Genomic DNA, 24,413 nt, shown 5'->3' with positions numbered 1-24,413 from the left:
CTATATGATCATGACTGATTTGAATGTTCTTTTTTATGCTCTCGTGGGCTATGGGTTTAAGGGCAGCTGAATAAAGGTGAGTTACTTTTACTAGATTTTTAATGTGTTTTGTATTTTTGATTTTTATCGGCATGTGCTGCGTATTATTTTATGGACAATATTTATGAGCAGCGCTTTATCCTAAAATGTATTTTTAAAATCTGTATACAGACATGCTCATAAATTACAATCTCTGAGCGTCTATGGTTTAATAGTAATGTTCTATTTTAACTTGCGACCTCTATTGTAAATAAGCAGTATTTTAGAATCTTATTATGCATGGGTGTTTGGAAACATGTAATGCAGGTTTTTTCAAACACAACAATTAATCGGTTCATTTTCCCTTCTTTGAATATTTGTCATTTGATCCAATTTGGCACATGACTTTGGCAGTCAGACAAATTTGCCCGTGCAAGAAAATTGCTGTGATCCATTGGGGCTGTATTTGAGCACATGCACAGCTGCATTAGCAAAACTTGTGAATTGCTGTTAAGTGCTATTAAGTGGTTTGAAACTAATTTATTTAGACACAGGCAGTGTTAGGTTGTATAAGGTTATGACAGAGGGGTGCATTAAGATTTTCTTTTGGACAGCAATGACAATGTGAAAAGCCAAAGTGATTTCCTGCCAATTTTTCAAAAGTAATGCAAACATGCTTACTTCCGTGCTACTGCACTTCAGAGGCTTTATTAAGCGGTGTATGGTGGGAGCTGCTGTTTGTGTGGGCAACGAAGCCACAGTTTATTACAGTCTATGAAACATGTTGCAAGTTTCTGAATACCTACACTCTCAGAAAAAAAAAAATGTACAAAGCTGTCACTGAGGCGGTAGCCTACAAAAGCTGAAAGGTACATCTTTGTACTTGATTTACCCCTAAATTGTACGAGGCCTTAAGGGTACATTTTAGTACTTTAAAAGTATGTAGTATAGTATACATTTTAGTACCTTTTAAATGGGTACCACCTTACTGCAGTTTTGTATCTTTTTTTCAGAGTTCAGCTAAAGCTCAGATACCAGGGTTATTATAATACAAAACTAAAAACATTAAAAAAAAATGTTAATCAAAATAAAATAAAATAAACATATTTCACATTTCTCGTCTTCATTTAGTGATGTACTAAAATAATTAAAACTAAAACTGAAATAAAAATGAATAAAAACTATATAGACATATTTGAAAAAAAAGAACTAAACTAAAAAATTAATTAATATCTTGATACTAAAAGAACACTGATGAAGACATTGTGTATTGCTGTGTATTCCTGTACACTGAAACAAATTGGTGTAGAAGTATTTTCACTCAAAAATTGCTAGTAAATTTCAGAAATAATTACAAAGAAATGCAAGTAACATTGAACTTGAAATTTTGAAGTAGAAAGACTGAAATTGTATTTTTTTTTTTTTTTGCAATAATTATTGCAATAATCTTTATTTACAAGTTCATAAAAAAAATATTTTTTTACAGTGTACTCCGTCCAGAAATTTTGTTTTTACTTGTATATTGTAATCAAATTCAAGTATTATTTGAATAAATTTATTATTTGGATGTTTTTTTTTACGTATCATTTAATTAAATGTATACGTAATTTGGAATTTTAATTCAGTTAATGCATTAAGTCCCTGTGTGTTTCTCTTTGCACTCTCTGTAGTCATCATGAAGGAAGACATGAATAAGGATACAGACAACACCCCAATTGTCATTGTCCTCCTCTTCATATGGATCATACTTGTTCTGGCTCTGCTGTACTTTTATAAAAAACTTAATGCAGACACAAATGGACAGTACACCGTCCAGCGCATTGTCTTCGCCCCTGGCGGCCTACGGGATCGATTGAGACAAGGAGTCGGGGTTGTGGAGAACAGACTTGGTGTCCACATTTGGCCTCGACAGCGTGACGACGAGGAGAACATAGGAGGTAATGATGAAGAGGACAAGGAGGGTGAAGGTCATGACAAACAGAATGACAGTTACACGGAGGAGGGAGAACAACAGGAAAATGATGACGGGGATGATTCTTCAGATGACTATTCCAGCGTTGACCTGAGGGAGAGGGCAAAGATGCAGATAACGAAAGAAGAGAAGGATAAAGGTGAGAAAGAAAAGGAGGAGAAGGAGGAGGCAGCAGCGGGAGAAGAGGATAAAAGTCAAGAAGTGAAGAATGAAGAGAAAGGGGAATTGATAGATCTGACACCGTTTACTGGTAGTGCAAGTTGGTCTAAGGAAAACAAAGATGGAAATGATGGAAATGACTTGACTGCTTTATGAAAAGCTCAGAGACATTGCCTTTGAATTTAATAGGTGGGAAATAAGGTGGCTTGGCCCAGTGGGTGGCACGAAACATTTTTTTTTATAACTATGAGTCAGTTTAACCCTGTAATTTTTATTTTTTTATTTTTTAACTAACAGTTTATTGACATCCCATTAAAACAAATGTTAAAAAGGTTTTCATATGTGTTTTGGCTGATATTTATATGGAAAAAAGTATAGCTTGTAATGTAAATCAATGATATGTTCATAAGAATATGTCAGAATATTTACATAAAATGTATGTAAATATCTGTTTTCACTCTAAATCTTCCAATAATATGTCATAGTAAGATAGTATTTAAATGCTTAGTTTTATGCTCCAAGCTCTGTAGTTTTCTATTTTGGGGGAAAAACAGATGTTTTTATACAGTTATTCTAAAGGACATTTATACTTGCTAAAAAATGATAAACTCTCAGTTGGACAACAGAAGGCCTGTAGTGGATTGTACACAACATTGTTTTTCAGGAAAAAAAAATTCTAATGTTGATACTTCTGAGGCCTTAGAAATTTGTGTATAAAATATGAAACAGTAGGGTTTATAGGGTTAACTTTAAAAGTCAGTAAAACGGTTCCACACCAGTTTCCGTAAGTTGTTAGTTTATGCACTTTCTGTTGGGTTTTTTTTCTGCAAATGCTGACTGTGTGAAAATACATTTTGAAACTTGTTAACATTTTTAAGAGGTGTAAATATTTTTATTAAAAAATATTTTCATGTCAATGTGGCTGTCAAAATTGTCTAGTGTCTTCATATGACCTCACTGATGGGTCAATCTCACAAAACCCATCAAGGACATGTGTAGAGCATATCAAATCATGAGAAATAATATTTTGTTAAAAGAAAACTAAGCCAAGGTCACAAATGTGACATGGACGTAACATTTGCCATTTAGGGCATGGAACCGCCAACCACTTGGAGGCTGAAAACCAACCACATCTCTTATCATGATTGGTCATCAACAGGGTTTCATGGCAGTCAAGATTATGATGATGATGATGCATATTTGCTAACTAAGACACTGATTTTTTAAAAAGGTTTTTAAAGTCATAAATAAATACAGACCGGGTTTGAAATTAACACCCGCCAACCCGCCAAATGCGGGTAAAAATCAGCTGTGGCGGGTAACGCTGCCAAATCACTAGCCAATTTGGCGGGTTATTCGTCAGTTATGTTCACTCATTAATTTCCTTGGGGAAGTTCATGCAAGCCAAATCTGCGCAGGTTTAGTGCTAATATTGAACTCGTGAGACATGGCATTATTGAGTATATTGCAAAAACATATTGCACGCATAAGCAACGTGATGAAGTCTGGTTACACTAACTTAGTGCGAGTGCGCCTTTGTGTTCGTTCACTGCATGATTCAGGCTATTATGCATTAAGACCAAGTGGCAACCTTCCGGTCTCTCTCATGAAGCCAACGCGGAAGTGACTAAAACTGCAATTCATCGACTGGCCACTAGTGGCTGGCTCCAAAAGGTAGTCAGTCCCATAGACTCCCCATGTTAAAATGCCCAACATTACAGCAGAAAAAAAGATGTTTACAGCCTGGTACAAAAAGCGATTTTGGTCTATATAGGTAATTTTGCCCTTCATGACAACTGTGAGGGGGGTGATTTTTTTTTATAACTCATCCGTTTAAATTATATTAAGCCTTAAAGATCTGCATAATTAAGGTTGTGGCCACTTGAGTGACAGATGGATCGCCGCTGCTATCACCGCCGTCGAGCTAGGTGGCCGTGGTTTCAGCAACCAGCTCCCACCTCTTTGCCCATTTTTGATCATCCAGGAGTCAGTGACGCGCGGTGACGTGCTGCCAAGATGGCGACGGCCCGCTCCACCCACTTTGAGCTTCAAAAACAGTCTTCAGAAATCTACGGGTGACGTCACGGACACTACGTCCATGTTTTTATACAGTCTATGATTAAGACTGATCACATAATTCAAGATAAAGGGGCAGAAAATGTATATATTTATATAAATTCATATAGTTAATCGATATCACATGAAGAATGCCGTTTTTTCTTTAAAAAAAATCAGCATGGCTACAACTGTGATATTGATTTTATACAACAGTTCAATAAACAGTAAGTTAATATCAAGAGACTTACGTTTTAGACACCATATTGGCTGTTTTTGCTTTATTTCGCCAACAAACACAGCCACAGCGTTTTACAGCGTTTCGTTCCTGAATGAATCAACCGTTTAAATGATTCGGTTCAATCCATAGACTGTATAAAAACATGGACGTAGTGTCCGTGACATCACTCGTAGACTCCTGAAGAGTGGTTTTGAAGCTCAAAGTGCGAGAGCGGGCCATCGCCATCTTGGCAGCACGTCACCGCGCGACTCTCCCGGATATTCGAAAATGGGCAAAAGGCGGGAGCTGGTTGCTGAAGCCACGCCCACCTAGCTCGACAGCAGTGTCAGCAGCGGCAATCCACCTGTCACTCAAGTGGTCACGCCCTTAATTATGCAGAACTTTAAGGCTTAATATAATTTAAACGGATGAGTTATAAAAAAATTCACCCCCCTCACAGTTGTCATTAAGGGCAAAATTAGCTATATAGACCAAAATACTTTTTTGAACCAGGCTGTAAACGTTTTTTTTCTGCTGTAAAGTTGGGCATTTTAACATAGGGAGTCTATGGGAATGACTCCCTTTTGCAGCCAGCCTCAAGCGGCCAGTCGATAAATTGCAGTTTTAGTCACTTCCTTGTTGGCTTCACGAGAGAGAGCGGGAGGTTGCCGCTCGGTTCAATCGCAGTGACTCACTTATTAAGAGTGACTTGCTGCCACCTACTGGCAGTTTTAATTTTACATATAAAGTAGATTTTCATTTTTAAAAATAATTTCAAATAGCAGTATTCTACATTTCATGTTTCAATTATCAAAACATTATTTATGCATTTGTAACTGCAGGTTAAAACACTCCACGTCCCTCTAAGCTGCATCAACACGTGTAAACACATCTAAATGCCACTTCATATGCAACTTCTGCAAAGATTAATTTTCTTGATACTGATTTCATTTGCTTAGTAACAGCCTAAATGTATTATTATTATTACTGACTGATTAAATGTAAAAACTTGACTCAAAAGATGACGCACACTTTTAGAAAAAAAAGGCTTTATGAAGGTAAAAATGCCCATAAAATGTAAAAATAAATTTTAACATGAGAAAATATTATTTTTTTATCACTGCTGTGAACTGACCACACAGATTATGAACAGTATCAAAAACCTTAGGAGTCAGCTGTCCACAGTAGTCCTTAAGATATATAGTAGAAGTTATGAATGGTGGGTAACTTAAAAATTTAGTAGCCAAATTGGCTGGTGAGTGAAATCCTGAACACAAATGATACTGAATTATGCCATTTTAAAGTCTAAAGTACAATCACATACACCCACAGTCCTGGGAATATTGCTTTAGTAATATTAAATTAACATAATGCACTCCATTTCCACAGGAGCTCAAGCTTGCTCCTGGAAATCCTTCCTGCAAAGTTTTGTTTCAGGTCTTATCAGACACACCTGAACCAGCTGCACGACATTTTTTCGGTTTAACTCCGTGTTGGAACAAGAACACAAAATAAAACTAAATGGAGTGGAACAAATACCCCTATAATACAAAAATCAGTAGGGCGTTTCACATTTCAGAGCTATAGACTCGATTTCAGCACAGTGTTTACTGAGGGGGATGTAGCTCAGTGGTAGAGCGCATGCTTCGCATGTATGAGGTCCCGGGTTCAATCCCCGGCATCTCCACTTACCTTTTCTTTTACGAAGACGATAGATGGCACATGAAAACACGAAACACTAATACAAAAATCACTTCATACTATGCGATGACAATCGCTGAATTTACAGATTTCACATCTGTAGACAACCATCGAGTGCGCGTAAGTTTGTGAAGATTTGGGGAGGAGATACTTGAGTCGGAAGTTGCACTCCTGCGCAGACCATTGGTCGGTTAGACACCAGTGGGCGTCGAAGTCGCCACGCCATTGGTTAGTTTAGCCCCCAGTGGGCGTGGCCATAGGCAAACGCACGCAAGCAATCAAAGAATCCTGCACGTTCCTTACTAGAATAAGAATAAGATTTAAATGTCTTCACATAGCAGTAGGTAAAACGAGTCATATCGTTTAAGAGATTTTGAACTGCGTGTTGCCTCGACTGTGCATTTTATGGGAAAATAATGCAATAATTCGATTAGCATTTTCCTCTGAAAAAAAAAAATCTGGGACTATTGTTATATCGCGCGGATACTTTTTGCTCAAGTTAAGATGGATTCGCCCAAGCAATTACCTCCTTCTTCAACGATTTGAATGCAAACGAGTAAACACGAACGATCTCTTATTGGTGAGTGCATGCATGTCTTTATTCGTCGCATTTTGGAGAAAACGGGCCTTATGCTTTGCAGTGTGCTTGCATCTCGCACGTTCAGTTAGAAAATATGGGTTGTGAACATATTAGAATTGACAGATAAAACAAGTAACTGAGCCACCATCACAACCATTTTATATTTATGATGGCGAACAGATATACAGATCATCCTTGCCGATTTCTGTATCGAAGCATGGACATTTTTAAGGATGCAGTGGAAGAAAATGCGTTCATAAAATGTCTTGCGTGTAACAACATTCTGTGGCAAGCTGTTTTTACATTTATTGTCTGTGTCTATTTTATGTTACTAATTCTTCATTTTTATTACTAGTAAGTAGCTATTCAACCGTGACTGTTTCTTTTTAAATATTACTACCTCCTTTCTTATTGGTTTATATCCCAAAAGGGAAAAGTCGTGTTTACTCGTAACAAACTGCATGCTTTTACTGTTGAATTCTACAGGTATCTGTGGTTCAGATATGACTTTCTATTCACTGATAAGTCTTATCCCAATTGTTGCTAGGACCTGCTACGGTTTTTCTTGTGTTTGTTAAATAGACACGAACACCTACTTATTAGACACCAAATTAGTGTAATCCAATTGATACTTGTAACATTTTAAACTTACTATAGTGTTTATGTATTCCACCCCTCTAGTCACAATTGCTTTTTACTGGTCATATGTAACGACTAACAATTTAATCTTACTATTAAATTAATATTATTAAAGTAAGATTAATTTGTTAGTCGTTACATATGACCAGTAAAAGGCAATTGTGACTAGAGGGGTGGAATATATATTTATATTAACGGTTGAGATAGATACAAGTGGCTCTTAAGTAGGTACCAATGTCTAGTACAAATGGAGTAGGCAGTTATATTAGTATTAGGTACTAGTAACGATACTAACATGTAGCAAAGGAGTAAGTAGTATGCATGTTATTACTGAAAATGACTCTAGTCATGATGTACTAGTCATTTTTAGTTTACTAATTAAAAAATAAAAATGCACCAGAAACATACAATAGATACTACTTAGTATAGAGGGAGGGATAAATGTAAACACGGCTTGCCACAGCGTGCTGCATAACATTCCCTTTGTGGTCAAATGCATCTCTTGCTTATAAACGCACCTGTGCCGCGCACGGGAATTAGTCATTGCAAAATAATGAACTGAGTCTAGACACTATTCATTGTCATTATTGTGGGCGTGATTTTATTTTTCTCCGCGTAGGTATGAGATGTTGTTAGCCTCGGCCGTGGTCGTCTGGGAATGGCTGAACGAGCACGGGCGCTGGCGACCCTACAGCCCAGCGGTGTCCCATCACATCGAGGCGGTGATCCGCAGCGACCCTCGCGGCGCCGGGAGCGTGGTGCTGGGCCAAGTCGACTCACGTCTATCGCCGTACATCATTGACCTGCAGTCTATGCACCAGTTTCGGCAAGATACCGGTGAGAGAGAACGAAATCGTACCTGATTTTATCATGCATCATCTAGCACATCCATTGTATTTTATTAATATGGTTCCTTTATTCTGAGATCAATCAGATGCGCTAATAATCTCAGCTCTGTATTGTGATGGCTGGAAGGCAAGCGTCTGCAGATGTTTTGGAAGATCATTGTGCTATGGAAATGGTTGGGCTGGGCCTCAAAACCTTCATTTCAGCAACAGACTCTTCATTTGTCTCAAGTCAGATCACTGCTATCAGTTTCAAGCTTCATGTTTGTAATAAACACTTGTTTATGTGTCATGCAGTGCAGAGTTCAAGTGGCTCTGCCATGAACTCTTAATGTTTTTGTCAATGCACATGAGAGCTTTGCTGGCGAGAAGGAAGGAGTGATTTAAACCTATAACAAGGGGCAACGAGAAGCCCAAACAAAGGGGTGGATTGTTGGCTGTCAGAATTTTGGGAGTCTCCATCACCCATGCTGACAAAGGCCATTGTGCAGGACTAGGACTGACTAGACTTCATGGGAAGATGGAGGAATGGAGAGAATGGGGTCGGTGAAGGGTAGCGGCCCATCGCTCCAAAAACACGAGGGAGGAGGAGATGGAAAAATTAATGGTAGTAGAGCGAGGTCATGAAGGGGGGTCGGATGGATAACCTTCGTGTTGTTGGACTGTCAGATTCTTGAGACTAATTGTACTGTAGCACAGTTCTCTTGTACTTTGGAATCTGGAACAGACATGACAAGGCTTTATTTGTTTTTATTATGTCTGAAATGTATTCTTGAGGTTTGTTTCGGAAAGACATAACAAAAGTTATCTTGTGCTGTCGGTGTAATGTCACAGCTGTCGCTCAACTGTTGTAACATCCTTGACATTTTAATATGTGTATCTTTGCATTTGACATTGTTAAAGACTCATTTGGCTGAAAACCCAAAACTGAAAATAAAGTTTAGGTAATTTGGCAATTGAACTCTGTTCAGGGTGTTGTGTTCTCAGATGATGAGTTAAACCAGGTGTAGTAAAGTTCTTCTGCAATAAGCCACCTCTTGATATTTCAGCCTAACATGTTACATGTTATGAATTGCTGTTCTAGCATCTCTGTAAAGTATGTCCACACTGCTGACATGTTTACAAGTTTGTAACTTTTTCACATTTGTGCACAAAAAAGACACTGACACAGTCAAAATGCATCATCAAAGAAACTTTAATTATACACCACTATTTTGGTAAATGATTTCAGGCCTCCAGAACTATTTTGGCAGAATTTTTATTTATTATATATTTGGCTGAATATTTTTGGTTGCCAAAATTCATGCACATGTACAGTTTGCGTTCTTTTTTCTCCGAGGTGGATCAATTAATAAGTCCTTATTTCTGAAATTTTAAATAATGTTTACTTCCGATTAGAAATATCAGATAAAACAGCACATCTTTGGATGTGCTGTAACATTTGTATGTAATTTTTTTTTATGTACTGTGTAAATTAATTGTAATAATTTAGTAATATAACAATTGTATTTAAATAATAATACAACTATAAATCTTCCGTTCATCTTCAGAACACAAACAAAAAAATTTCATTTAGAAATTGCTAGTAAATTTAACAAATAATTACAAACAAAAGACAAGTAAGATGTTGAATTAAACATGAAACTCAGAAGTGAGAATCTATTGTAGTATCTATTGTCAAACATACTTCACTAATGGTTTTATTTACAGCTTCAAAAGTCATTCTGTATAAACACTGCTTAATGGACATACATAGATCATAACTAAAATATAAACATTAAATTAGAATATGATCTCATAATAAAATATAACTTTATTTGGGTTCCGAAGATGAGCAGTAGTCAAAACAAGGGTATGACAGAATTAAAATTTTTAGGTGAACTATTCCTTTAACTTTCAGTTCAAATTCCTGTTTTAAGGAAATACGTTAACACAGGAAAAGAAACTGTACTTGACAAACAATTTTGTACAATGCCAGAAGCTTTCTTAAGCTAACATCTCTGCTCTTCCTTACAGGTACACTAAGACCCGTGCGGCGAAGTTTCTATGACCCGCGGTCGGCTCCGGGTCAGGGTTGTGTGTGGGAATGGGAGAATGACTCGGGCTCATGGACGCCGTATGACACAGAGGTGAGCATCGCCATCCAGGCGGCTCGGGACCGGCAGCAGCCCTGGCTGGACTTAACGCCACTGGGCTTCTGCTACCTTATAGACCTGCAGACTATGACGCAGATCAACGGACAGACGCAGCGGCGCCGGCGCATCCAGAGGCGCTCAGATCTGGCCTACCCGCTTGTCTCTGGCCCGCTGCCTAAACCGCATGCGTGGTCATCCGCTGGAAGTGGTGGACTCTTGGGGGTGGGCGTATCGGGGGTAAGCGGAGGGAATGGTAGTGCCTATCCCAGCGGAGCTCTCCCAGCTTCTGCTATTACTTCACTGGGTCAACCGTGTTCCTGCCAGCAGTGTATGCTAGTCTTAGGCGTCAAGACCCCTAGCATGGCACTAACTCTTGGGCGGAAGCCCCCACCCATACCCAAGCCGCCGAGCCCAAAAGCGCCATCAAGAGGACACTCTTACTCGCTTACCCTGCCTCACCCTCCTTCCCTTTCCCGAGTCCTCTCGCCACATAGGAACTCCACCTCAGGTGCTAGTGGGGGCTTCGGACACTCCCTCTCCCTGCTGGGCTCAGCTACTGCTGCCCTGTCAATATCCTCCAACCGTCCTCCTCCACCTGCTGTACCGCCACCCCCGCCGCCTTCCACCGCACCCCACACGACCTCCTCGCCCAACCCTACAGTACCTACACCCTCCAACGCCCTTATATCTACGGCAACCACCTGCGCTCCCACGCCCTCTGCCCGTGTTCTGGGTCCCGTGTCGACGGCATCAGCAGCTTGTGCCGCCCCGGTGCCGCCTCGCAGCAGTCTGGCTGGCCTAAGCCGTCCCGCCCTGCAGAGAATCGCCATGGCACAATCACGGGCACTCATTGCATCAGGGTAAGTCATCACGACTGGAGCTGTCTGTGATTGTTAATGAAATGATACTCTGTTTTTCTAGGGATTACGGTCACGTCTAGATGGTAACCCTAACCTTAACCATGACAGCTGCGACTGTGAATCTCATGAGCATTTCACACAATGAAGTTTACTATTTTCCAATGATGTATACTAGCCTTCAAAAGTCAGGGGTGAGCAAGATTTTTTTTTTTCTAAGCAAGGACTTATCAAATTGATCAAAAATTACTATTTTAAAGATTTAAAGATTACTATTTTAAATAAATGATGAGTGAAAAAGAGTGAAAAAATATTAAGCAGCACAGTTGTTTTCAACATTGATAATAAGAAGAAATATTTCTTGAGCAGCAAATCATATTAGAAGGATTTCTGAAGGATCATGTGACACTGAAGACTGGAGTAATGGCTGCTTGATTTCAACCTCTTCCACCTCAAATGTCAGAACCTTGAATATTTACAGAAAGTCTGTCACTCTAGGATGTGTTACACAGAGATCGCAAGCTCAGAATTATTGCTTTTTTCACAACACAATTTTTCATTTGGGAACAGACTAAAACTGCTGTAACATAAACATGACATTCGAGAACTGGAATCCAGTACTTGTATTGACTTTGTGGTTATAAAGGGTTAGATAAGTAGTTGATTTGTTTACTTTATATGTGTGCTGTGATGTGAACTGGTTTCACTTCTGTAATAGTCTATTTTTGAAGAAAAGGAACTTGTGTTTCAAGAATACTTGAAATGTTGACACATTTAGGCCTGTTAAAACAAAGAAAGTTTTATTTAGCACTGCTGGCCTGTAACGTTTCAAGGCTGTTTTTTCTTAATGCTTGGTCAGAACCTGAACCTGAACCTGAACTTCTCCTGCTTCCGCTCTCTTTTCACATTTTACTTTTGAGTTCGGACCTTGGTACTCAGTACGCCAGAATTCTCCCACTTACTACTTGAAATTAAACACTGAAACAGTGCTTAAGGTTGAACATCCAACTTTTGACATCAGAGCAGATCATTCAATCCTTACTTTAGTTTGAAATGTCATTTGACATAATTTCCAGGTAGCTAAATCAGTGTTTCATCAGTTATTTTCAACCGGAAGCGAAAGTGGGAGAATTAGGGATTAGAATGCAGCACAAATGTAACACATTTTTTTGTTGGAAATGATGGAATTAAACTTGAGTTTTACCATCTTCGACTTCGTCTGAAACAGGGTAAAAGTTTTGAGGAATAATATAATATAATGTAATATAATATAATAGTGAAAATATTATAAAGATAATTAAAACTGCATCTCAAAAGTAAGAAAATAAAAAGATTTTTAAAAAAATCAAAAATACAAACAAATAATCACAACAAACATTCAAAAATTTGATCAAAAATACATTAAAACAGTAATATTTTAAAATATGATTACATTTAAAAATAACTTTTTTTTTATTCTTATATATTTTAAATGTAATGTATTCTTGGGATGCAAAGCTGAATTTTCAACAGTCACTACTCCAGTCTTCAGTATCACATGATCCTTCAGAAACCATTCTAAAATGCTGTTTTGTTGTTCAAGAAACATTGCTTATTATTTTACTTAATATTTTTGTGGAAACGATACAGTTTTTTCAAGTATTCTTTGAAGAATAGAAAGTTTGAAAGAACAGAACAAATAAGGATTACAGGAACAAGCAGTTCATAAAGAGAGAAATTTAACATTTAAATATAAATGTCTTCACTGTCACTTTTGATCAATTTAATGTCCTTGCTGGAAAAAAAAAAATCCTGCCAACCCCAAACTTATGAACTTTAATGTATGTCATATTATATACCATCACTTGAAAAGCTGTGTGGTCTGTGGGTTCCATGTGAGAAGGCAAGAGAATAGTTAATGAAAGGAAGCTTTCTAGACGTGGCTGGTCGATGGGAGTCCACCATGAGTGTCAACAGGTCAGTCTCGTTCATTACAGTCCCCCTCCTCCTTTCTGTCTTGTTCTCCATGTTCCTCGTTCCCAGGCTCCGTTCATTCCTGGGGGCCCCTTTAGCTCCATTGTGCGAGTGTTTTGGAGAGCGTGTGTGTGCGCTGAGAGCGTATCCAAGGCAACCTTTGTTGGCAGTCGGCAGCTTGGGTTTTGTATTTGCAACACAATGCGGTTGAAGGGGGGGGATGTCAGTAGAAAGACAGAGGAGGGGGAGAAGATTCGGTAGTTTGTGTGAAGGAGGTTTGGGAATAGTTGCTTGATTGAGCAAGTGTTTGTTTTGAGTGTGTGTGTGTGTGAGACTCAGACACACTGTCCTATAGACACAAACGTCTGTCTCAGACTCTGGAGGAGCGCGGATTTAAGTATATGCGTAGTAGCATATGACTGGGATGAGGAATGAGCCATGAAAAGTGAAGTGAGCCAGCAAACAACATATTCAGGCATGCTCTAGCATACTGATAAGTCACAGGGTGAGGTTTAGATTTTTACAAGCATGCTGAATCATAAATATATTATTCAGCAAGGATTCATTAAATTGCTCAAAAGTGATAGTAAAGACATTAAAGAATCCTGAAAAATGCAGCACAACTGTTTTCAACACTGGTGATAAGAAGAATCCTGGGGGGAAAAAAATATCCCAGATTTTCCACAAAAATATTAAGCGCCACAACTGTTTTCACAATAATAAGAAATACTTTTGGAGCACCAAATCATCAGATTATAATGATTTCTGAAGGATCATGTGACACTGAAGACTGGCGTAATGGCTGCTGAAAATTCAGCTTTGCATTACAGGAATATATTACATTTTAAAATAAGTTAAAATTGAAAACAGCTATTTTAAATTGTAATAAAGTTTAGCAATATTAGTGTTTTTACTGTATTTTTGATCTTATAAATGCAGCCTTGGTGAGCATAAGAGACTTTTCAAAAACATCAAAAAAAAAAATCTTACCAACCCCAAACTTTTGAACAGTATTGTACCTCAGTATTTGGATCCAAATGTCTGACTGCACGGAACAATTTAAAATTAAATTTCAACAACACTGTGATGTTAAATTCATGAGAAATGTGTCAGATTGCACTATTTCTAGGTTAATTTCTAAGTGCTTCTGTCATTAAAGTGAAAGGGAATAAACCTAATACTCCTTCTGAAATTCATTTTTTTTCACTTCAGTTCAGTTCATTCAAATATATATGCTGCTAATGTAATTTTAAAAAAAAAAAAATATTAAAAAATAACAACAAAAAAAAAAAAAAAAATATGTGTGTGTTCTGAGATGTTGGACCCACTGTGCATATTTACAGTATGATATAATTAGTTAATGTGTCTTGATAGACCAGGTTTACTCATTAACTGTGCTGATAGTTTTAAAGGAATGTTCCAGGTTAAATACAAGTCAAGGTTCTTAACAGCATCTGTTATTACCACAGAAAATGATTTCAGCTCATCCCTCAGTTTGTGCAAGCAGTACACCTACAAAGAAAGGAATAAATCCATAAATATATAGAATACAAAATATTTGTAAACAATAGCATATGTGAAATAAGTTTTATAAAATAACTTATTAACATGGTAACTTTTGCATCATATTGCATCCTTTGCCAGCTGGGTAATTTCCTTGAAATTGAATGTGAATGCTAACGACTTACAGACTTAACTTGTCCTAACCCCCCCCCCCCCCCCCCCCCCCCCCCCCCCCAAATGTTGTTGTCTTAATGAACATATGCTTTTATGAGTTGATCCAGATGAGCTGAAAGATTTTTTCTTTTTGAGGTAATTAGCAGAGTGCCACAGATGCAGAACCGTGAACATTCCTTAAAGGGATACCCCACCCCAAAATGAAAATTGTCAATAATCACTTACCCCCATGTCGTTCCAAAGCCGTAAAAGCTTTGTTCGTCTTCAGAACAAAATTTAAGATATTTTGGATGAAAACCGGGAGGCTTCTGACTGTCCCATTGACTGCCAAATAAATAACACTGTCAAGGTCCAGAAAAGTATGAAAAGCACCGCCAGAATACTCCATCTGCCATCAGTTATTCAACCGTAACGTTATGAAGCGACGGCAATACCTTTTGTATGAGAATATAACAAAAATAACAACTTTATTCAACAATTTGTCTCCTCTGTGTCACTCCACATCAATGTAGTGCCATTTTGGAGAATCTGTGCTGTACGCAGGCAGCGTACGCTCTTCTGTGTCAGCTGACGACATGGGGGTAAGTGATTAATGACAAAATTTTAATTTTGGGGTGGAGTATCCCTTTAACAGGTCACAAGTGTTTATATATTTAAACCACTAGAGGGAGCTAGAAAGAAAATTCTATCTGTATGTCTGGACAGTCTGAGAAATCTCTGGATTATATTGCACTTCTAGACCTTAAAAACAGTGTAGAATGTTATTTTTCTCTATTTTATATTGTGTATATGTTTTGTATTTTACCAAGTAAAGGTATGGAAATATTTGTTTTGTTCCTACATCAGGACAAATGTAATTTCAGCCGCTCCATTTATGGATGTCTAGCTAATGATTAAAAATGATTAGTTAAAAAAAATAAAATAAAAAATTGAGTTTCACTTGCGATTCTGCTTTTCTCACGGGCACTGATTATCCCCTTTGAGCAGTGCTTTCACTTCTTCGGTGGGTTTCGGCGTGTCGTGGGCGTCGGGTGAAAGCAGGGCTCCCATATGGCACCTGTAGCTGGACTGTAATTGAGCCTGACGTCACTAAAGAGAAATCTCCTTCTCTAATGTGAACCTTCACCTTTAAACCTGCTTGATCTTTTCCAGGTACACTTGCAATAGCAAGAGTAAACAATTGTTGATTGTACTTTCATTCTCTTTTCTGAGCACATTAGTAGTTGAAATATAGTTACAAAATACACACAAAATGCACATAACCTAACTTTTTCGGCAAAGGATCACTGTTATTATAATATTAGGTGTTTAAATAGCCTAATAAGCACCATGATTTTGCTGATGCTGTAAATGTAGAGGCATATGTAACCCAGTTGGATTGTTTTATGGTAATATATATATAAATACTAGTTTCACTTTCAAAATGTGCTTTTGTTTTGTACATGGACCATGTTAACACTGTGTTTTTTTTGACCAGAAATATATTTCGTGAGCATTCTTTGATGTACAATGTAAATAATGTGGTACACTACTGTTCGAAAGTTTGGGATATATATATATGTATGTATGTATGTATGTATATATATATGTATATATATATATATATATATATATATATATATATATATATATATATATATATATATATATATATATATTTATTTATTTATTTTGAAAGAAATGAATAATTATATTCAGCAAGGATGTGTTAAATTGCTCAAAACTGACATCTAAGCCATTCGTAATTTTACAAAAGATTTCTATTTTAAATTAATGCTGTTCTTTTGAATTTAAAATCATGGTTTACAAAAAAAAAGATTAAATAGAACAGCTGTTTTCAACATTGATAATAAAAACAAAAAATATGATAATACAAACAAAAATGATTCTTGAGCAGCAAATCAGCATATTAGAATTATGACTGAAGGATCATGTCACACTGAAGACTCAAGTAATGATGCTGAAAATCCAGCTTTACTAATACAGGAATAAATCATATTTTAAAATGGAAAATGCTTATTTTAAATTATAATAGTATTTCACAATATTACGGTTTTAATGTATTTTAGTCTTGGTGGACATGAGACTTCTTTCAACTTCTTCCAACCATATGATTCAACAAGTGCTTTCGATCAACAGTGCCTCCTTCAAATGAGCTAAAAAGTAAAAAGGATTGTGACCGGATTAAGGTTGAGAGTCTTGTCAGTGAGTTTTTTCATCAAGCTAGCAAACCCCTTTGACGTTAGAGATTCCCTGCGTCCTGTTCCCTGCGTCCTGTCCACCTGTTCCCTGTTTCCCCTCCATCTTTTCCCTCTTGCATTGCTCTCTTCATGTTCGTCAGTAAGTGGCTACATCTGGCCATGGTTTGATCAGGTGAGTTGTGCTTACGACTGCAGCCATATGGGTTTTGTGCTAATACCGCCAGATTAGCCAGCAGCAAACGTGACTGAAGATTTACCGGTCGCTTCTTGTCACCCCGCACCCAGCACATACACTTCAACTTCCTGCTCTCCCTCCTCTACTAATTTTCGCATCTCTTCACACCTGGCCGTGAATGCATTAGTCGATGCTGACACACTGATCTGTGTCTCAGTGGTTCACTGCACTTGATGTGACATACATGGCAACAGCTTGTATAATCTTAAACACACTCCTGCATACTACACTTTCACGTTTATTCTGGAAGACTCTTCAGGCCAGTGTGGGGACGGACAACACAGCTGTTCTGGACAGAAGTATTGGTTAATGATGATTATGACATTGTATATCCTCATTCCATTTATCACCATCATAAAGATAAACTTTATTACAGTAATTAAGATTTTCCCGATCACTTCTGCTTTCCAAACATCTTGTACAGTGATTGGACAGTTACACACCAGCGGTCTTTGTGTTTATTTATTGAATGAGTGAATCCCACAAAAACATGTCCAGGTCACATTTCAGAATAAAATTAAGCCGAATTTTCAATATTTTAATGCATACAGATGTTTTACTTGAAGTTTCAATGGTTATTTTAATTATAATCTCATTGATATAATAAGACTTTTTTTTATTTTATTTTTTTATTGGAGTGATTTGGTTATTTTTGCACTGTGTGTACACACACACACACACACACACACACACACACACACACACACTCAAAGACAAACAGACACTGACACACACATTAATAATATTAATTATATAGGAATATATAAAATATATAATACAAATAGCATTAATACTAATTATTTTGCATATATATATATTGTTATTTATGAGTGTGTGTGTGTATATTTATATATCTATACCTATTTTATCTGTTAATTTATTTTTATTTGTATATTTTTGCAAGAGTTTTTTTGCTTACAATTTGATCAAAATACAGCAAGAACAATAATATTGTTAAATAATATTATTTAATTTAAATTAAGTGTTTTCTATATTAATATATTTTAAGATGTAGTTTAAGCTGAAGCTGGTTATAGATAGATAGATAGATAGATAGATAGATAGATAGATAGATAGATAGATAGATAGATAGATAGATAGATAGATAGATAGATGTAGGCCTAATCTAATTTGTTTATACAGTATATACTTTTTTATATAATATAATTTGTGATTTATTTCTTTATTTTTCTTTTATTTCTCTATATATATCATTGTGACTGTGTTAATATAGTCATTGTCTATGCATGCCCATATACGACCAAAACATTTGAACTTGTGCAGGACGCACACATGGTATGGTATGATGTGTGTGTGTGTGTGTGTGTGTGTGTGTGTGTGTAAGCAACTATCTTGCTCTATGTGCCAGTGTGATGGAACCTTATGGCGGTGTGTCAGTGTGTGACGTTGAGAGGTAATCCCAGTCTCTGTGACGTGGATCACCTTCTTTCCTAGCTGCTTGTCAACAGATGGAAACTCGAGGATTAGCTCTATAAGAGCGACGGCTGACAGAGCGAGGCAAGACAACCTCATCCAGCAGAAGAACAGCTCGGAGAAAGAGACAGGAGATATATATGAACAAAACTACACTGATTCCAGGTTCTCTAGAAGGGGAAAACAAATCAAGCTGACTACGAGACATTCATTAAATAAGTTTGAGAGCGGAGCGCAAAGCGGAATCCAAACATTACTCCTGAGTTTTTTCTTTTTTGGCTCAAAATTTTCTTTGGAGGTCATTGGAATAGTTGAGGCATGACTATTATCAAGGTCAAACAGTGAGTATCTTTGAGCATGTTATTCTAGTTGTCTTGTTTGTTCGATAATTGTGAAGGTAATAGGTCTTTTATCATTTTTAACAACCAGCCCTCAATAATAGGGTGTAGAAAAGTCCAGTCTTTTCTCGCAAAAAAAAAAAACAACAACAGTGGAATACAGTGTCATTTATCAGTGGTTATTGCCATTTGGTTTGGTTTTTAAATCCGGACAGTTTTACATGAGTTGCCTTTACTAGTAGTTATAGGTAAACATCTTGGTTTGACAGAAGTTTTTGGTTGTTCAAAAAAGCACGGTTGGTTTTGATCTCACTTTTAAAGTTTTACTCATATGTTCTGTAATGTTTGAGCAAGTGCACACTGGCTGAATGTCCCCACATATGCACAACAGGTTGCCCGGTCATGTGAGGTTTTGATGTGCTGCACACACTGCTGTTGTCTGCTGACTCAGTGCCAGTTTTGTTAGTGGCAGCAGCAGGTTTGACAGAAGGTGTGACCTGGTTTACATACCGCAGCGTGACTCGGCATGTCTGCAGGTCAGGATGGGGGTGATACACAAGCAGGTGTAGCTGTGACAACAACATGATTATTTCTGTTCGGATCCAGATTATGATTATCGATAAGACCCTTGAGGTGTGTGTGTGGATGTTTCTGATTGGTGAGTGGTTGCTTGCGTAGTGGAAGCATGTGTTTAATGTCTTATTTCTTTTATTATACCTCTATAGAGTCCCCACCGTCCCAGTGAAGAACTTAAATGGATCCAGTCCTGTCCATCCAGCTTTGGCAGGTGAGAAAAAATATGCACACAAGTTATAAATAGTTGCAGTGATGATTAAATATAGTAACACATTTGGGATAATTTTGCAACCAAAGCGATTGAAACTTAAAATAGATGGATACAAAACAGATGGGATTGTCTCTTCTCGTTGTTTAGGTATTACTGGAATTCTGATGAGCGCCGCTGGACTCCCGGTCTGCTTGACCCGCCCCCCAAAACTTGTGCTCCACCCCCCACCTGTCAGCAAGAGTGACATCAAACCTGTGCCAGGCCTTGGCCACTGCTGCCGGAAAACCACAAAGAAGCAGGCCCGCAAAGGCAAGAAGCAAATTACAATTACTGTAAAAAAAAATTGCTGTAATATCAATCTATCTATCTATATAAACTCACACGACTGTCGAAAGTTTGGAATATTTTTTTTCCCCCAAATAATAATATTATTAGTAGTAGTAATATTTTTATTTAATATTATTATTAATAATAAAAATATCTTATTAATTGATTACATTTAAAAATAATGCAATGCAAAATAGTTCTTTAAAATTGAAATATTTCACAATATATTGTTGTATTGTTTTATGTGTAAAAACAACATATAATAGATTATAATAAAATATTTATATTTTATATCATGTCACATCTTTCTCTAAATCCTTGATTTAACTTAGTTTTTATTTTTTATTTGAGCAGGTAGAACTTCAGAAGAAGTTGTTAGAAGATATCTCCAGAAAGTCCGCAACCCACCTGAAGAGGTAAATTATTTAAATCATTTTAATTAAAATAGTATTGTTATTATTTTAATGACCATACATTAGATTCATTAAGCTTGATTAAATTATTTTTTTCTTTCTTTTTCTCTTTTTCTTTATTAATTTGAATCTTTCTTAGGATTGTACTATCTGTATGGAATCTCTGTGTGGACCATCTGGCTATAAAGGCCCAGGTGTCGGTGGCATTTCTCGGGCCGAGTCAGTGGGTCGTCTGTCTCAGTGTGGACATCAGTACCACCTGCAGTGCCTGGTGGCCATGTACAACAACGGCAACAAAGACGGCAGCCTTCAGTGTCCCACCTGCAAGACCATCTACGGTGTTAAAACCGGCAACCAGCCACCAGGAAAGATGGAATACCACGTCATCCCTCACTCCCTTCCTGGACACCCTGACTGCAAAACCATCCGGATTATCTACAACATACCCCCTGGCATTCAGGTAATTTAGAGCTTGTTTAAAACCACTGCGCTGTCCAGAGCATTTATTCACATTGGCATTTGTGCCACCTGCATTGTATGTTGAGCTGCTGCAGTGTTATATAACTTCATGCATATGTTATGTAATTATAATGTAGGTCTAAACGGCCCTGTCTGTTATTGTTTTAGGGTCCAGAGCATCCCAACCCCGGGAAGCCCTTCACAGCCCGTGGATTTCCAAGACACTGCTACCTCCCTGACAGTGAAAAAGGCCGCCTGGTGAGTCTTCGCAAACATTCATCCTCTTACCTTGGCATCCCTAGGGTCTGTAAAAAGGCTTAAATTTAGTTTTAGTTTAAATTTAAGGTCATAAAAAGACTATGTTAACTACATAGGGATAGTTCACTCAAAAATGTAAATTTTGTCAACCTGTATGAATTTCTTTCTTCTGTTAAACACAAAAGATATTTTGAAAAGTGGTGATAAACAAACAGTTGCTGGTAGCCATTGACTTCCATAGTATTTTTATTTTTCTTCCATACTATGGAGGTCAGTGGCTACCAGAAATTGTTTGGTTACCAACACTCATCAAAATATAATATTTTGTGTCCAGTAGAAGAAAGAAAGTCACACAGGTTTGGAACAACATGAGTGTGAGTAAATGATGACAAAATTTTCATTTTTGGGTGAACTATCCCTTTAAATATCTTAAATAGTATAAGAAAAGTCTTCATAATTTCAAAAGGTCTTACATTTGGGGACAGAAAAACAGCAGTCGCAATATGGCTTATATGATTATTAAACTTACAAAGGTGATGATTGATGTAAATAAATATAAAATGTAATCAATTAAATCAAAACATGGTGCTGATGGGCATTCTACAGGCTCACGGTTTTAGAGCAGTGTATAATCAATGAATACTGTATAATACAATCATATTTTAAATGAATGTATTTAATCATTCATCTTTTTGACACCTGAGGCTGAAATGTGTGATATATCATATTATAAAACTTTTGTTTTTATCAAAATTTGAACTGTAAAATTGTATAAATTGTCATTTTGCAGTTTAGGATGTTAGGTCTCAAAAAGCCCTAAATTAGATTTTTAAAACCCTGCAGATAACATGACTTTCTGCTATTATTAATTTACATATTCAAGGATTTTCAGCTTTTATTCTAAACAATTGCGGCTCTAATAGGTGTTGAAGCTGTTGCTGGTTGCTTGGGACCGCCGGCTGATCTTCTCAGTGGGCACATCCAGCACTACGGGCGAGACAGATACGGTCATTTGGAACGAGGTGCATCACAAAACCGAGTTTGGCTCCAACCTGACCGGCCACGGTTACCCAGACTCCGGTCACCTTGACAACGTCTTGGAAGAGCTGAGGGCGCAAGGCATCACTGAGGAAGAGTGTCTGAGAGACTGAAAATTTAAGTCGGACGACAAAGACTGAATTTTTTTTTTTTTGTGTTAGTGTTGCCAAATCCGAATTCAATTCCCAGCTCTTGTTTCTCAGAAAACCCGAGACACTTTCAAAATAAAAAAATGAAGTTTAAGGACTCTAAAAGGTTTATAAGTCATCTTCGCTCAGTTTTTTTCAGTGATATTAGCCCTCCTACTGCTAAAGAAATTGTACGGGCCTGTCAGAAGTGGGACGGGCAGCTGCAAGAGCGGTCATTTACAAATAACATTGCACTGTGCGGATATTGTGGTGGAGCCTTTATCTTTTTGAAAATTCCTATTAGCGTCCTCCCCACAAAAACAAGATTTGGTACAGTGCGATTTTGTCACCAGTGGGCTGCAGACATAGACGAAAAACCGAACTGCCAGTGTCTGTTCAACCATTTAATGTATTGTAGTTCTGTGAAGGATACGCAAAACAAAGGTACTTCTGTGCATGTAGTTGTATCATTTGGTGCAGGGTGTAACCAAGGCCAGCACATGTTGCTAACTTTGGAGCTCCAGTTGCAGTTTTAGATGCTGGAACGTGAATGTTTACTGCCTCATAGTGGCACTTGTTAACATATACATTCCAGTAATAACCATGGTATTTATTTGACGACATAGTTTTCGAAATGTTTGCATTATTTACATTAACCACTTATTTTATTGTATCTTACATTATTTTATAATGTCAAAATGAGAAACCTGTATTGTCATCGATTTTGGGATGGATACCAATCTCTGTCCAGGGACAGAAAGAGGCATTCAATGCAAACTGCTTCGTTAATCAGTATTACAGAAATGTTGAGCCAAGGTGAGATTGGCAGCCAACGGATGGACAATGCACACATTTAGTAAAAACTAATTTCTTTGTGATTGGATTTGCTGTCGGAGAATGAAGAATTACATACAGGACCTGTTCACAAACTGAGCCAAGCTCAATTATAGTGTTTTTTTTTTATCACCAGTTTAGGAACCAGTAAGGTTTAGATTCTCCCAAGTTAAAGGTGTCTGCCTTTTAAATGGTTATTAAGAGCTACTAACCTACCCTGTTAAGTCCGTTGAAGTTGTATCCTGTGGACAAACTATCTCCGGTTGCCTTTCTGGTCGGTTCTCGGTAGGTCTTTGGTGGACCTGTTTACAAAGCTGTTGACGAAACGTCTGCATGTATGTACATGCAAATGTGTAAGCTTACATTTATAGATGATGTGCTGTATGTATGTGTTTTATGTACACAATTCTTTTTCCCCCTGCATCCAAAAGCATGTTGTGGAAGTAAATGAGTATTTCTTTTTCTTGTATCTTTTTTTTTTTTTTTTTTTTACAATATACTTTTAATTGGTTTAACTTTTTCTTATAAGCTACTAGGTTGTTTTTCCACTGTGAAGTTTTTTTATTTCTTTTATTGCACTTGTATGATTTGATTTATTGTCCAGCCAAGTTCCTCATGATGGTTGCTATGGAGACAACAGTGAAAATGGCATTGCTGCCAGGACGAAAACTGTGAAGACAGAGAACGGAGCTAGGAGAACTAATGTTGCTGTATAATATAAAATGTACAAAACAACTTGCATATTAAATAGCTGCTGGAATACTGAATAAATATTAAAGGCACTCAAAAAAAAAAAAGAAAAAAAAAAGGAAATGCTGGTTTGGATTAATTTTCCTTGGAGTTTAAACTGACTTCAGTTTTTTCTCTTCTTTTCTTTTCTTTCTTGCATTAAAAATATTTTACCCATGTCAGTCAGACACTAAATATTTGACTCAGTAGGGGGCGATGTTCAACTAAAATAACCAAAATCAGAGGACCAGACAGGATCCACACTTACCTTGTGGCCTATAACTGATAGAGTACCAACATATATAACACAATTTAATGATTTTAATATGCACAATAATGTAAATATTGCACAATTATTTCCCATGATATTTCTCAAAATGTACAGAAAAAATCACTATTACTTGGCAAAGCTGCACACAGT

The 24,413-nt window shown here is 37.2% G+C and overlaps 2 protein-coding genes and 1 non-coding gene across 3 annotated transcripts; all 3 read left to right on the top strand.

Moving 5' to 3' along the window:
* Positions 1-8: 8 nt before the first annotated feature.
* LOC109094001 (cilia- and flagella-associated protein 251-like) lies at positions 9-3,066 on the top strand. The gene is made up of 2 exons (XM_019107673.2): positions 9-76; positions 1,689-3,066. Exon 2 carries the CDS (start codon positions 1,694-1,696, stop codon positions 2,303-2,305), a length of 612 nt encoding a protein of 203 aa, XP_018963218.1. The 5' UTR covers positions 9-76; positions 1,689-1,693; the 3' UTR covers positions 2,306-3,066.
* Positions 3,067-6,039: 2,973 nt separating this feature from the next.
* On the top strand, positions 6,040-6,111 carry trnaa-cgc. Its single transcript has one exon. It is a non-coding gene; the product is annotated as a tRNA-Ala (tRNA).
* A 258-nt stretch (positions 6,112-6,369) lies between these two features.
* On the top strand, positions 6,370-24,076 carry dtx4a (deltex 4, E3 ubiquitin ligase a). The gene is made up of 9 exons (XM_042759617.1): positions 6,370-6,705; positions 7,964-8,181; positions 10,206-11,184; positions 19,745-19,806; positions 19,954-20,115; positions 20,488-20,549; positions 20,686-21,006; positions 21,174-21,263; positions 22,187-24,076. The coding sequence occupies exons 2-9, from the start codon at positions 7,971-7,973 to the stop codon at positions 22,412-22,414; spliced, it is 2,115 nt and encodes a 704-aa protein (XP_042615551.1). The 5' UTR covers positions 6,370-6,705; positions 7,964-7,970; the 3' UTR covers positions 22,415-24,076.
* The last annotated feature ends 337 nt before the right edge of the window (positions 24,077-24,413 follow it).

This window comes from Cyprinus carpio, chromosome A7 (genome assembly GCF_018340385.1).
Source record: "Cyprinus carpio isolate SPL01 chromosome A7, ASM1834038v1, whole genome shotgun sequence".
Taxonomy (NCBI): Eukaryota; Metazoa; Chordata; class Actinopteri; order Cypriniformes; family Cyprinidae; genus Cyprinus; species Cyprinus carpio.
This window is presented reverse-complemented; position numbering and strand designations above follow the sequence as displayed.